Source organism: Doryrhamphus excisus, chromosome 19, assembly GCF_030265055.1.
Source record: "Doryrhamphus excisus isolate RoL2022-K1 chromosome 19, RoL_Dexc_1.0, whole genome shotgun sequence".
NCBI lineage: Eukaryota > Metazoa > Chordata > Actinopteri > Syngnathiformes > Syngnathidae > Doryrhamphus > Doryrhamphus excisus.
The window spans coordinates 12932477-12948249 of NC_080484.1; the positions used below are offsets into that span (position 1 = coordinate 12932477).

General features: G+C 42.6%; 2 protein-coding genes across 7 annotated transcripts in view; one reads left to right on the top strand and one right to left on the bottom strand.

Moving 5' to 3' along the window:
- The window catches only part of nkain2 (sodium/potassium transporting ATPase interacting 2), a 71633-nt gene extending 62518 nt beyond the window's left edge, over positions 1–9115 (bottom strand). Inside the window, exons 1-2 of one of the 2 annotated variants that reach the window (XM_058057093.1) lie at positions 9029–9115; positions 8841–8954 (exon numbers count right to left, since the gene is read on the bottom strand). The gene's annotated coding sequence lies outside the window, so the exon portion shown is untranslated. Of the gene's footprint in view, positions 1–8840; positions 8974–9028 lie in introns of those variants that run through there. The other variant, XM_058057094.1, reaches the window with a different exon arrangement.
- The window catches only part of LOC131107248 (triadin-like), a 30331-nt gene that overhangs the window by 9646 nt on the left and 4912 nt on the right, over positions 1–15773 (top strand). The window contains exons 1-2 of one of the 5 annotated variants that reach the window (XM_058057101.1): positions 10974–11913; positions 15583–15772. In XM_058057101.1, coding sequence (XP_057913084.1) covers positions 11884–11913; positions 15583–15772 — 220 coding nt within the window. In that variant the 5' untranslated portion in view covers positions 10974–11883. Of the gene's footprint in view, positions 1–10973; positions 11914–15582; position 15773 lie in introns of those variants that run through there. The other 4 variants (XR_009120230.1, XM_058057102.1, XM_058057100.1 and 1 more) reach the window with 4 other exon arrangements.

Genomic DNA, 15773 nt, shown 5'->3' on the forward strand with positions numbered 1-15773 from the left:
TTCTCTCTCCTCACTATTATTATGTTATTCTCATTTTCTTCTCATAATATCACAGAGATGCACTTCTGTAACGTAACATTGTTATTTCATCAAAATATAGTCAAAACAAAAAATAGATAAAGAAATAAAAATAAATAGCTAGTAAATATATGTACGTTTGTGTGTACATATATATATATATATATATATATATATATATATATATATACACCTAATATATTATAATATTGTAATATAATATCAATAAAATATGTAAAACAATAAACAAATATATAGAAAATATATCATGAAATCATAAGCAATGTATGCCGAGAACATTCTACTATTTTGGGGAATCTACTGCAAAACTGTCAATGATCCTCTACATAACAGACTGCTGTTTTTAGTCATGGAATGGCAGATATCATTTTTGAGACTATAGTCCAAATTGGTGAACATAAAGAAGGGGCTATAGTGGAGGAGCAAAAGGATTGTGTGTGCCAGTTCTTGACCTTTCTGCAGTCTTGTGGTTTTATTTTGAAAGCCTTTGTGTCGGCCAATGTTGTGCTCAGCAGGGCTCCTTTCATTCCCTGCGTTGCACAAGGCAACACATTTTTTTAGGGGCAGTGTTTCGCTGTGCAGCTGCTCCAGGACGTGGCCTTCAAGAGTGCTAATAAACATATGATGCCCCCCTCCCGCCCCCCGCCCACCAACCACCCACCCCTTAGCCCCCTACCTTACCCAGCAGGGTTCCATCTCTTTGAGTCAAGTTCATCAATTTCTCATTAACAACTGCAGGCTCGTCTGCTAACTAGAAATTGATGTTGAATACTTGATAGCAGGTGCTTAATGAATTTCATATCATATATTCAATATTGCTCTACTAATATCCATCAATTATGCGTAAAGTTATACTCTGGAGGTGGGGGGACTCAGTTATGACATTTCATTTATCTCTCCACCTAATTTCTTAAAAGCAGCAGTGTGATTTCCAGCAGATCCTTAAAAACAGCAGAGCCTTCCTGTCGTCTTTAACCAGGGTTTTTGTAATAGGTCTTTGACTTGTCATGTAGAAGATCTTTGACTAGTTTTTTTTGCAGTAGATCCCTAAAAACATCAGTGTACTCCTGTCATATTGAGGATCTTTGACTAGGGTTTTTGCAGTAGATGCCTAAAAACAGCAGTATGCTCCTGTCATAAGGAGGATTTTCGACGAGCGTTTTTGCAGTAAAAACTAAAAACAGCAGAGCACTCCTGTCAACTATTTGTCATCTAGTTAGGAGGATTGTCATGTTGACTCCCGGACTCAATCACCCTCAAAACCTCACCTGGGGGTCCTGAACAGCAAGCAGCATATCATGCACAGTCATGACAGCAACATGACTCCCCCACATACACATATTTGATCAAGGATAGTACGTAGTGTTCAGTATCGGTAAGCCAAGCACAAACACACACATGTAGTATCCAGAGATAGCAGGAAGACGAGAGAGAGGTGGGGGGACACTGAAGAGCTGAAGAAAAAATGGTCACTGGATGGATGACTAAATGGGCGCGGATGAATGGGCGGATGCTTTGACACATTGCCTGTGGGTATCAGCCTTTATGTGCGCCACTGTCAATCAAGATTAGTGGCATAATTAAACTCCCGTTGCACGCTGTGTGGTGAGTGTGAGTTGTTGTTGTACGTGTGTGTGTGAGTGTGTGTGTGTGTGTGGGTGTGTGGGTGGGAGGAGTGTACTGTGACAAAGATGGATGGCGAGGCATTATGTTGTACGGCAAAAAACAGATAGCCTTTACACTTCTGTGTGTGTGTGTGTGCTTGTTAATAGCCCACATGGTTTGCCATAAGTGACCTAATAACACACACACGTTAACACAGCTTGTTAATAACCCCAGCTAAAGAAAGTGTCATCAAAGCCCTCCCCACCCACACCCCCACCCGGCTTCAGAGTGCAAACCCAACATTAGCATCACCGGCATAGCTATGTGACCTGAAGTGCTACATTACTCTCACATTTTAACAGCAACATCCTGCTAGGGTAGCGTATGACTGATTGAGTTGCGTTTTAAGATGCGTAGCGAAGCCTGTTCCCAGTACATCAAAAGCTAGCCTCCAAGCGGCGCTTTGCTCAAGAGTGCAGCAAACAAGTGAGGGACATTTTTTAAGTGTCTGACTGTTAGAACATGATAACAAGTCCCTTCTGCCTAATAGGGGGTCCTTCGAGGGAACTGAGTGAGTCAGTGATGGAGCATTCTGAAGGTCTTTGGCCTGAAGAAAACAGAACCACATCTCTACATTGGCCCCCATTTCTCTTGCAGCTTTCCAGTTTGGGTGCTTGGTGTGCAGAAGGCTAAACTTTGAAAACTAGAAGAGAGATTTGTTTGGGGTTTGCGGGGTGACTCACCGATTCAGACACGATTCTCTAATTGAGTGTGTTACTCGCTGACTCAGCTATTGAATCGCTCACTCGCCGTCACAGACCAAGTGCAAGCAGATGACTAAGAGGGAAAGAAAACAACACAAGTAGAGGATGAGCACTCTGAAATCCTTCATGTGAGGGGCTAATGCTTTAGCTCGGCCCGATCCGTCAGGCCATTAAGGATGAGCGGCTGCACGCCAGACACCTCATGCATTTTTTACCGATCAATATCCTCTCTTCTGCTTCTATCGCCAGAGCCTCTTTCTACCCCCAGTTCCTTGCCTTCCCTGTGCCATCGCGCCGCACCTGTCTGTTCTGTAATTGTTTTTCCCTCACCTTTCCTCCTCAAACAGCTACCGGAATGATTATTTGGTCCCTTTTCCAGAAGCTCACACCATCCATCTGCAGCCTAAATGTCTTTCTCCTCGGAGTCAATGATTGCTTCCTTTGTTGTATGTTATCTCACACAAGAGTACAGCCCTCATATTTCAGCATTTGTATTACAGCATACTGTACTTACTATAGAAACTATAAATAGAAATATATAGAAATAAGAAAAAACAGCAATACAAAAATAATCTATGTATTCAAACCAGCAGACAGCATCTTGGTTTGGAATATACAGTATCAGTAACGTCATGAAATATATCACAAAGCGCTTTTAAAAGAATATAAACTGTCCCATCAATCCCTTACACGCAGGATCTGACTAGCAGATTCCTCTGAAGGTGGAATGTAGCCAGGATAACTTCTCTTTTGTCTTCAGTCGATGTTAAAGGGGCCAGTGTGTGGCTAATATGGATGACTATAAACCCAAATGTATCCCAGTGGGATGCTCATAAAATCAGACCATCCAAGGCTCAGTTTCTATTAATGATCAGGAGGAGCCATGTTGTTTCTCAGTGCAACCGAGGGACGACATCCATCGAATTTGTCCGCCGTCAACCTCCTCTGCCTTAAGTCTTTTGGCCTCCTGCATGGCTGGCCCTCCTAATAACGCCAGCTTGCTTCCACTAACGTGAATTGTCACTTAGGTTTGATGCACCGCCTCCCTCGGTGTGTAGAGCACGTGCCCGGAGCCAAAACCCGGAATGAAGTCTAATTCCGCCTTTTACAAGTCACTGTGCCTCCTTGATATTGTTGTCATTTTAAAATAAAAATGATTCGAGAACTGATTTCAGTTAGAAAATGTGTGGCTGTCTTCAAGTGGGGATTCATTAGGGCGTCTGTTTATCGAATAAAAGCAGCAAAATTAGACATGGTAGAAGTTGACCCGGGGGTGGCTCCTGAAAATGGGACTTGATGTGATTTACATTTTGACTGGCCTCTTGATAAAAATGACAAATGGACTGAATTGTATTGAGCCGCTGTGAGCTACTGCTGCAATATCCAGGTCTAATAGCACCACTTGGAAGTCTGCCTGCAGGCACCAACACATGATGGAACACATGCGGCCGTACACGCACACCAAAGCTATTTATTAGAAAGGGAAAAAAAGGTTTTCGTCGGACAAAGACCATCAATAAAACGGAATTAGGCTTTGATTCATGGCAAGTCTGTTTAAGCACAACGCATGTAAAAATGCCGACGCTATTGTTTTTGCATGATAACGTGTCCAAGGGGAGAGTAAAAGGGATGAAAAGACATTCTGAAGACACTTCAGGCTTCTTTTAATGGTCTGTGTTGTGTGTCGCTAAAAGCTAGGAGATTAATTCATGCACAAGCATGGATTTTAACACGGAAAATACACTTTAATATGCAATTTCTTCATAGCTTTGTTCACCGCATGGAGTAGGTCTAACAATGCATAGCGCCTCCATTTGTTAGCAGACGCGGTAGTAGTAGAAGTGGCATAGAAAATGAATGAATGATTCTTTTCCAGTGTCATGACTGGGACATCAAAGCACAGCCATGCACACATGTGCTGCACGCTATATGACTTTTATATGTCACTTCCATAGTTTCATCATCATACTGCCGCTATTTATATGTCGGATTTTTGCTTATTTTTGTTCATAGACAGAAGTGCACCACAGCTCCCTCTAACCAGGGTGATAGATGACTGCACAGGAGTCAAATTTGTTCAAATTCTCTCAATTCTATGAGTTCAGAGTGGTTAAACAGCATGCAGCATATCATGCAGTGTCCGATAGTAACAAAGTACAGTGATGCACTTGACATGAAGCCACCATCATGATCTGGGGTACTTTTTCCATCAGTAGAACAATAGCGCTTCACGCTGTGCAGGGGTGTCAAACGGCACAAACAGCATATCATGTAGTGTCATAACAGCGACAAACGCAACTTAAAAGCCAGCCAGACTTTGAAATGCGCCTTCCACAGTTCAGAGGCGCCATCATGACCTGGGCTACATTTTCCGTCAGTGGAACAATACAGTTACAGGTAGTGCAGGGGCGTCAAATGGCAGCTGGCTATGTGGAGATGTAGAATGGGGGCATCCCTTATTAAGTGGAGGCCCTCATCTGTGTCTGGCTTTTTCAACAAAGCAATGCTGCAGTTCACAATGCCCGCCGGACAAAGGACTTCTACGCACACGTCGATCATGCTATGTGTCATGTGACAACAGGCCAGATCCAAATCAATAATTCTTAAGAGAAAGTCATAACATTATCCATCACAACGTAGATTTGGGTCAAATGTCAAGGTGTTAACAGCAAGCAGCATATCATGCACTGTCATGACATCAAGGTGAGATTGATTCCCCCCACATACTAGATCAAGGAAATGACCCACCCTTTCATTTTCTACACCTCTTGTACTTAGTATCTGGAATTCAAGCACAAACACAACACAACGGCTCACCATGGAGGTACACAACTGTTGTTTTTACCCTACCGTGCATTCGACCTTCTACTCTCTCTCCCTGGCTTATCTAAATTCCATCCTCAATTTCGCCAGGTGTAAGCACTAGCTCTTCCACCTCAATGCCTCAGACACCCATTGAACATTCAGACGAGGCTATTTCCGCTACCTGGCTGTGCAGCTGGATTGTTGTCAAGATAGGACGAGGCAGAAGGCCTGTGTGTGTGTGTGTTTGCGTGTGTGTGTGTGTGTGTGTGTGTGTGTTTGCGTGTGTTTGGGCCGAATACGCTGGCAGCAGCGTACATCTGGTGGCATCTGCTTCAGACAGATAAAGTAATAATAAAGACACACCCGCTATCTGGAAGATGGTGTAGACCTGTTCTTTGTCACTTCCTGTCTATGTCATAATTGAACATCAGGATCAGTGGCGGTTTTGGCTTGCATGACACCCTGGGCAGACGTCCTACCTAATGCCCTCCACCCTAAACACAAATTCAATTTTTTTATATATACTGGGATGTCAAAAGTAGCAAAGGTAATTAATTAATTAATTTAATCAATTAATTACATGACTATGGTTTCCTCCCACATTCCAAAAACATGCTAGGTTAATATGCTACTCCAAATTGTCCATAGGTATGAATGTGAGTGTGAATGGTTGTTTGTCTATATGTGCCCTGTGATTGGCTGGTGACCAGCCCAGGGTGTACCCCGCCTCTCGCCCGAAGACAGCTGGGATAGGCTCCAGCACCCGGCAACCCTCGTGAGGATAAGCAGTAGAAAATTAATGAATGAATTATTAATTACGTTACATTATTTTAGCCCAGTTAATGCAGATGCATCATGACAAGCCATGCCTCTTCTGTTATGATGACAGATGGTAGCATCCCCCCAGAATCACAGAGAAGGCTTTTAGTTACAAAAAACATTTCAGGGGTCTCGTCTCCTTCAACGCCACAAAGTTGGGCATTTGGAATGAGCAAGAGAGCACCAAACATGGGACATTGAAAGGTGGAAGAAAGTCTTCTTCTCCCTTGACGGTCTAACGTTACTGGCATGACAAGGAGATCCCACATGAGATGTTTTCGACACGGCACAGTAGAAGGATCACATCATGTGCGTCAGGTTGCGCAGGGCTGTCAAACGGCAGACGGATACGTGGACATGTTGCAGAGGGCAAAGCTGCACTTTACAAAGGACTTCTTCAGAGGAATAAACTCACCCTTGTGGACCATCCTGTATGTTCCCCTTATCGAAATCCAATGGAGAACATTTGGGGATGGATGGCAAGGGAAGTTTAAAACATGGACATCAGTTCCAGACAGTGGACGCCCTCCATGAAGCCATCTTCACCACCTGGTGCAACATTCCCACAAGCCTCATGGAAACACTGGCATCAAGCATGCCCAAACCCATTTTCCTTCCCAACCCCATTTCTTCTTTTTGTATTTTGAAGCCCCCCTCCCAGAGGATACCAACACCACACTTTTGTGGTATACTTATTTAATATTGGTGAAAAATACTATAATATGGGACTCAACTGCTATCGGCTTCAAAAAAGCATGGTAGGGCATCGTAAAGGCTAAATAGTTCGTCAGGTTAATTTCCATTTCCATGCTGCTCTCTGTCGTCCTTCCATCTGTCCAGGCCTGTCTCTGCCAGAATGTTTGTGTGTACGCTCTGTGTGTGTGTGTGTGGGTGGGTGGCGTTCTATCAACACACAGCATGGTTTGGCAACGGCGTCACTTCCTGGCTTCAACACATGGCTAGCCTTCCAACAAAATAAGCATTGGAGGCCTCATTGGACTCTCTTGAAGACACGTGCGTCTTTAAAAGGACAGCTCCAGTCACAATGACACATTATTGACACTTTAAGATGGGATGTCAAACCCTGCAGGCACATTGGATTAAGCTGATTTCATGCTAATAAACACATCAGCGACTCTCTTTGACGTAATTATCTGAAACAGCCAGACATTATTCCTGGCCGGTGTGCTGGGCCTACAAATTGTGTGAGTGTGTGTGTGTGTGTTGCTGGAGGCTGGCTGTATTTGCATAATGAAGTCAATAACGCGGTGACATTATTAGTAATTTAATAAGAGATGATGCGCAGATGCATGCATGAGTGTGTGTCAGCTGTGTCCCCAAAATGTCTGCAAGAGTTGAAAAGGTAAAGAACAACATGATCGATAGGTGAGGAGATGGCAAGGAAGTCCAAACGTGGAAGACGTGACAAAGATTTATAGATAGCGTTTGTTTACCGTGTCCTGTCCTGTCCCGTCCTCTGATGGTTAACAGTCTACACGTAACATCACGCACACCATCTGCCTTTTAGATCACCCTGTCAAGGTTTTTCCTTCACTTTTTTGTTATCCTGCCTGTCCCTGTGTCCTATCAGTTCTACTTTGTCCTGCTAACCTGCAGGCGCCATTGCAGACAACCTGCCACGTCTTTGTGTATTTCTGCTCTCAATATAAAACAACAACAACAAAAATACAACAAATGAGAATTATTTTTATTGATATAGGGCTGACTCAGGTTTCCTCCCACATTCCAAAAACATGCTAGGTTAATTGACGACTCCAAATTGTCCATAGGTATGAATGCATGAATGTGAGTGTGAATGGTTGTTTGTCTATATGTGCCCTGTGATTGGCTGGCGACCAGTCCAGGGTGTACCCCGCCTCTCGCCCAAAGACAGCTGGGATAGGCTCCAGCACCCCCGCGACCTTCGTGAGGAAAAAGCGGTAGAAAATGAATGAATGAATGATATAGGGCTGCACGGCGATCAAGTGGTTAGCGCACAGACCTCGCAGCTAGGAGACCAGGGTTCAATTCCACCCTCGGCCATCCCTTCATACAATGACTAAGTACAAAAATGTATGTTTTGTCATGTTTATTATTATTATTAAATAATGTTTAATTACTTCATATTGTTTGTTCTTTGAGGGTACAATGTTGATAGATATCGTCCAAATCAGCTCTGTAACTATTATCAATTACTTGATATGGGCTGCACAGCTAGGAGAGCCAAGTTCGATTCCACCCTCGGCCATCTCTGTGTGGAGTTTGTATGTTCTGCCCGTGCATGCATGGGTTTTCTCCGAGTACTCCGGTTTCCTCCCACATTCCAAAAACATGCTAGGTTAATTGGCCACTCCAAATTGTCCATAGGTATAAATGTGAGTGTGAATGGTTGTTTGTCTATATGTGCCCTGTGAATGGCTGGCGACCAGTCCAGGGTGTACTCCGCCTCTCGCCCAAAGACAGCTGGGATAGGCTCCAGCACCCTTGCGACCCTCGTGAGGATAAGCGGTAGAAAATGAATGAATGAATACATTATAATAGTCATGTAAAGTCAATGAAATTGTACAGTGCCGTCTGCCCCAGTTTAGGTATTTTCCGATTAACATCGCAAATTACCTTTAATTATTTTTTGAAAAACTGCTATATTGTGACTGAGCAATATTCAAATTGCAATATAGGAAATATCTGGTTAATGTCCGTTTTGTTAATAATTGGACCTTCTGGAGCAAATGAAATTAACGCTAACCAAGGTTCAATCAATTAATATACAGTACATAAGTATACTAAATGGCTGAAATAAAATAGAACCTGGAAAAAGAAGGCTACAGTCACCGCTCCTCATCGCCTCCAGCCGTATCTGGACTTGACCTCTGGCGCTGTCCGAGGTGCTTGATCCTCACAGAGAGAACATTTCTGGCCTCCCTGCAAAGAAACAACCATTACATGACTGTGAGACTACTGTTGAGGGAGGCGGTGTGGGGGGTGGGGGTACTCACCATAAAGCCCGCCTGTCAACGTGGACGTGCAGATGGAAGGAAGACTTTTCTAAGCGTCTATCGAGTGCTGCTTTTGTCAGACACGGTGCGCTGATTGCTGTATAGTTTCATCAGCTTGCTTTCATCACAAGACATCTCCCCTGAGCATGCAGGCAACTATTGTGTAATATAACTATTGTACGTTTTAGCTGTTTAAGACAAGAGAATGGTAGTAATAATAATAATGGTGGTTGAATAACGGTAGGAAGAGAGGATTAAAAATGATAATGCAGGAGTGAGGCATGTAGGCGCTAGCAACAATGCGCCTGTCTGTCTTTATTATTTTAGCATTCTTTTCCGTCTCTGTGAAGCTTTTAGTGCTGTCATACAAGGTAAAAGCCCCTTGTGGTTGGATGGATGACTGCTGCCAGTGTGCATTATGAAATGTGACAGAATGACTCCTTCATGAATGTAATTATACCAGAAAAAATATGCATGTTAATTGGGAGACTCTAACTTGCCCATAGGTATGACTGTGGATGTGAATGGTTGTTTGTGTATTCGTGCACTGCGATTGGCTGGCAACCAGTCCGGGGTGTACCCTGCCTCTTGCCCAAAGTCAGTTGGGATAGGCTCCAGCATACCTTCAAGACACTATTGAGGACCAGCGGCATAGAAAATGGATGAATGGAATTTAAATATATTCCAGGGGAAAGCACATACAGGTAGTTACTGAGGAACTAAAGCACATGGTACATTTAGAGTAGTTATTGAGGAACTTAGTAGACTAGTTGCTAAGGAACTAACATACAGGTAGTTACTGAGGAACTAAGGCACATAGTACATTTAGAGTAGTTACTGAGGAACTAAGACACATACAGTGCATTTAGAGTAGTTACTGAGGAACTAAGGCATATACATTTAGAGTATCAAGGAACTAGCACATACAGGGAGTTACTGAGAAACTAAAGCACATGGTACATTTAGAGTAGTTATTGAGGAACTTAGTAGAGTAGTTACTAAGGAACTAACATACAGGTAGTTACTGAGGAACTAAGGCACATAGTACATTTAGAGTAGTTACTGAGGAACTAAGACACATACAGTACATTTGGAGTAGTTACTGAGGAACTAACAAGGAGTGACTGAGGACATAAGGCACATACATTTAGAGTAGTTACTAAGGAACACATGAAGAACTAATGAATAGTGGGTAGGGTTATGGTTAAGTAAGTTCCTTCTCCATGAACTACTGTAATTATGTGTTACCCATACACAGTATGAAGTATGGTTATGGTCCTAAATAAAAACAAATAATACCATATCACATGACATCCCAGATGTACAGTCGTAGTAGATGGGGAGTGTTGCATTTATATTTTTAATGAGTGTAATTACAATTTATACTACAACATTTCTTAAGAATAATCTTTTTTTATGATATCACTCTAATTATAGCGTGACATGAAACCTCCCCTTTCAGTGTGCTCTACATTCAAAGTCCAGTCCAGTGTCACAACACCAGCAGCTGTCTGAAGCGTCTAATTATAGCTTCCACAGCACAGGCTCCCGGGACTAGACTGGAGGTCAGGTTACTGCTCTCCTCCTCACACTTGCTGGCGATAAGATGCCTCCTTTTTTAAACTGGAGCTCAAAAAAACGTCTCCACGCGTTGACGCGTTCCAGGAGACTACTAGTCTGATAACTTGTAATTGGACAGACACATAATCCACAGACGCACAAAATAAACTTTTTTTTGTAATAGGATTCATTTTCATTTTCCTATCACCCCCCACCCCCAGTCATCTCTCGTCATCTCCTTAGACCAGGAAGTGGCCTGCTCACTAAGAAAATAAATGCAATGACAAAAATACGCAAGAATTGTCCATTATTGCCATTTGAGTCACAATAGTGTTTATCATTCTCTATAAACCAGTAAGTGGCCTGCTAACTAACTAACTAACAAACAAAAAATATGCCAAATTTTACACTTTTATTCAGAGGAATTGTCAATTATTGCCATTTTAGTCACACTACAATTGTTCCACTTTGCCCCAGAATCAAAATGGTACTGTTCCGTTGTCTTGGTTCACACGCCTTAAATTAAGAAGTAGCTTGCTAGCTAACACAGTCTTTTAAAAGAGGAATTGTCCACCTTTATCGTTTTAGTCACAATCCAGTTGTCTTTTTTCTCCTTTAAGTCCATTTGAGATATCATCACCCCCGCCCCACAATCCAAAATGGCACAATCCTGTTTGTTTCCTGTTTGTTCATGAACTAGGAAGTAGCCTGCTAGCTAACACATGGACAGACAGACAGACAAATGTGTCCTTTTTTAAATTGTTTCAGTCACAATAGTGATATTTCATCCTCTTTATGAATCAAAACAGTCCAGTCCTGTGATCTTACGTGATCCTCATTAAACCAGGAAGTAGCCTGCTAAGATGATGAATTAGCTCAGCACTCAGCAATTCTTTTTTTACTTTTTGTCCTTTCCATCTCTTCACCTTGTCCTCCGCCCCCCCCCTTCCTGCCTCCCCAGTTTTTCTGTCTCTATTTTGGACACTGAGATGGGGGGGGTGGGGTGACAGAAAGGGTGACCCTCAGTCTCTCCAGCTACAAAGTGAAACTAACAAGCGCTGCCTGGAGAACCTTCTTCAAGTGAACCAAACACTTTGGGAACTATCAAGAACCATCAATGGACTGTTTTTTTCTTGTGGCGAAGGTTGTGGTATTTTTAGAACAGCTGTGATAGTTCTATTTTTTTTTGTTGCCGGGAGTCAGCCATCTTTTTCTGCAACGTAAAAAAAGGATTTAATGACTTTCATGCTTGTTTCTATGGTAACGCTGTGCTTCCCCGGCCTTTGAAGTGACTGATGGCTAGCCAAGCCAGCTCCAAGTCCAAGGTACAGTAAAAAAAAAAAAAAAAAAAGCGACAAATCCATTTCACTCTGGCTCAACTTCACAAATAATGATCTGCTACTAAGAACTCATTTGCAATTTAATTACCATTTAGCTGACACAAGAGGGGAACTTTATTAGGCGGAAAAGTGCACCTGAATGATGTTGCCGGCAATTCAATTAGATGTGTTTTGCTAATACTGAAATATCCAATGCAGCACTTTAATGTTAAGGAGGAGAGATTTTGTCTTTTTTGCAATAAGTGGCCCAAGTCCGTCTGTCATCGTATATTTTTTACACCACGTCAGCTTTGCTAGCGACCCACAAAGCTAGTAGTGGGCGGCACCGTGACTCATGTGCTATGATGGCGGCCCGTGCACACTGATTGCCTCCCACGGCAACAAAACCAACAATTCAATCACACATTCACTCGCAGTGGTTATCTTCATGAAATCATAGCTTCCATATGCCCTGTTACATACACTTACTAATAGTTAGCAAAACTTTAGACACACTTAGTCATGTTAATGAATGATAAGGCGTCTCTAAACTTTTGATTGGTAGGGTACGGCTAATAAAAAGCGACATAGCCCCTCTAAGACTCTGTTGTCGGAGTTGGTTTAACCCAGTGGTGTCCAAACTTTGCACTGCAAAACTGCATTTCAACTTTTTCATATAAGTGAAAAAACCTATTATTAGTATAAACTTCACTCTGTGCTCCAACCATTTTTGTCCTTTTTTTAATTTTCCAAATATTTCAACTCAATTCTTAAATAATCCTTGTAAAAAAAAAAACATTCATGACTTTCTTCCCATAAAATTTTGATAGTGGTTTATACACCAATTCATTGTTTGCACCACATTGCAACACTTGTTCTGCAGGGATTTTAGACACCCATAAGCTAACAAGCTAGCCAACTAACGGTTTGCGTCAAATGTATTTCTTAGAAGCCAAAAACTTACCACTTCCACACATGGGAGGAGAACATTGTTTTCCTCCGTCATGTGGACATGCCATGGCTGTGGTTGGGTAGTGTCATTACTGCTGCCTAGTGACCAGAATACTGCATATCACTAATATATTGGTATTATTGTACGTATTGTATAGGTTTTGACTAATGATAGACCTTAGTCCACCACCATCTACAACAATGCGGCCAGAAAATAGCCTGCACCCGCATCCTTCTAATCCTGTGGTCAGCAGTTGCACCAACAGGTGCTCGGCATCATTTGCGCCTTTCAAAGCCCGGCAGGACGAGCAGGTCAGACTTTTGGCCACTGAAAAGCGCTTGTGGCCTTTTCCGATGCACCGTGAAGGCTGTCGCCGTGACTCTTTCGCCAGCAGTGGGTCGATACGACCGCCGTCGGAGTGCCGCTGGATCAATGTTCAGCTTTTATATAGCATACACATACACAGCTCTCCCAGTAGGGTGGGGGGCAAACGTGTTCAAATTGGAGGATATCAATGCAGCAACATTAAAAGGTCAACTCCATGGACCGTCAAGCTTCAATCTAAAGCCACATTTTTATTACTGCAAAATACCCAGCATTAGGCAGCCATAGTGTGTGATCAATGGAGACAAACTGCAAATGGTGACCTTTGACACCGGGAACCAATTAGTGTAGACACATGACTGTGTATAAAAATATACACACACAAAAGGGTGAGCATTTGTCAAAACTAGCACCCCTACTGTGCTGCCTTTGCTATTATTTTTCAGACAAAAATAATTGCTGTTACTAACCCCCTTCAATTGTATTGACAATACGTCATTTTTCTTGAACATTTCAACTTTATGCTACCAAAGTGACGTTGATGATGAGGTAATTTTTTTCTCTCACAATATTGCTATTGTTATTCTTGTAAAAGTACAAGTTTTTTGTTAGATAACGTTTTTCTCTTAATATTTTGACTTTATTCTTATGAAAGTAGAACTTTATCGATCTATGTTTTGTTTCTCACAACTGGAAAAAATAATTTGTTTTAAATAATTGAAACTTTTTGCAACTAAAATTATATTTCTTCCTCATAATATTATTCTGTTTCCAACTTTTTTCTCATAATGTTTTCAACTTATTCTTGTAAAACTACTGTTGATTGTTCCATTTTTGGTGTTTTTTTTTCTTAAATGATCTATTGAATGTTGTGTGGGCCCATAACAAACAGCCGCAGGCTGCAAAAGGGCCCCCGCACTTTGGACACCTCTGGTATAGTATATAGCATAGTACTGTATCGTATAGTATGGACCGTGCCTTGAGAGAGAGCCTCTTCCAGTCAAGTCTGCACTCTGCATGTTTAGATAAGCAGCGTATGTGGAAAAAAATAAACACTTTTTATTTAGAGTCATTGGTGTTGTCGAGCAGATTCCACAAAGCAAACACGGAATTCAATCTCCAAATCACCTCGGGGGATCTTGGTCTGCGTCTCTCTCCCACTCTTCATCCCCGGCTCATCTCTCTGCCTCGTGGCCCTGATTTTCGTCGGTGCACAAAGCAGCACACGCTCGGGTGATTCACCGACGCCCTGGCGAGCAAACAGCTGCTGCGTGCTTTAATCAACCCCAACGCTAACACACACATACACACACTCACACACATGCAAAACAACAACAACGTGTAACGTGTGACCTTACAGCAAACATGCCTGACATCTTCTATGAAAATCATGTCAAGCATGCGTCATTGCAGTTACGCCCTCTGGTGGCCACGAATGCCACTGTCATGTGTATGTTAAGTATGTTAAGTATGTTAAGTATGTTAAGTATGTTAAGTATGTTAAGTATGTTAAGTATGTTAAGTATGTTAAGTATGTTAAGTATGTTAAGTATGTTAAGTATGTTAAGTATGTTAAGTATGCTTGCGGGTTTTTGTGCACAGAACACAGGTCACTGTTGTATTCCGACCACATTCAGATTTTGTGTGTTCACGAAAGTACTTGAGATGTGAATATGGACCCAAAATGGCATTTCTTTCTTCAGTTTTGATACCATAATGTATCATATTTTAGCCTCCTAGCTTGACGGCTAGTATGAAACTATGCTAATTACATAAATTAATTCATTCATTCATTCATTTTCTACCGCTTTTCCTCACAAGGGTCGCGGGGGGGGGGGGGGGGGGGGGCTGGAGCCTATCCCAGCTGTCTTTGGGCGAGAGGCGGGGTTCACCCTGGACTGGTGGCCAGCCAATCACAGGGCACATATAGACAAACAACCATTCACACTCACATTCATACCTATGGACAATTTGGAGTCACCAATTTACCTAGCATGTTTTTGGAATGTGGGAGGAAACCGGAGTACCCGGAGAAAACGCACGCATGCATGGGGAGAACATGCAAACTCCACACAGAGATGGCCGAGGGTGGAATTGAACCCTGGTGTCCTAGCTGTGAGGTCTGTGTGCTAACCACTCGACCACCGTGCCGCCCTAATTACATAAATGTATAATATAAACATACAAAAAAGACTCTTTTAATGGTAATGCACATTATGTCGTATTGATATCGACCAAACAATCACAAGAAACAAATGGACACGGACGGGTACCGAGTCCCTACCCAGGAAAAAGGTTCACAGTTTTTGAGTTTTGAACGACTCGTTTACGGCTCACACGTCTCACCTGAAAATGACTCACTGTCACATTTCCTCAACCTTTTTTTTTCCTCAACCTAGTCTTCTTCGGCAATGAGCAGCGGCGGGGACACGGCCCCTCCTGCGAGAGCCAATCAGAGGACGATTTTAGACGACATCATCCTGACCTTCAGCTCGCCCATGGCGTGGCTGCTGGTGGTGGCTCTGGTCATCACGTGGACGGCCGTGGCCGTGGTTCTCTTTGACCTTCTGGACTACAAAACGCTCGCAGG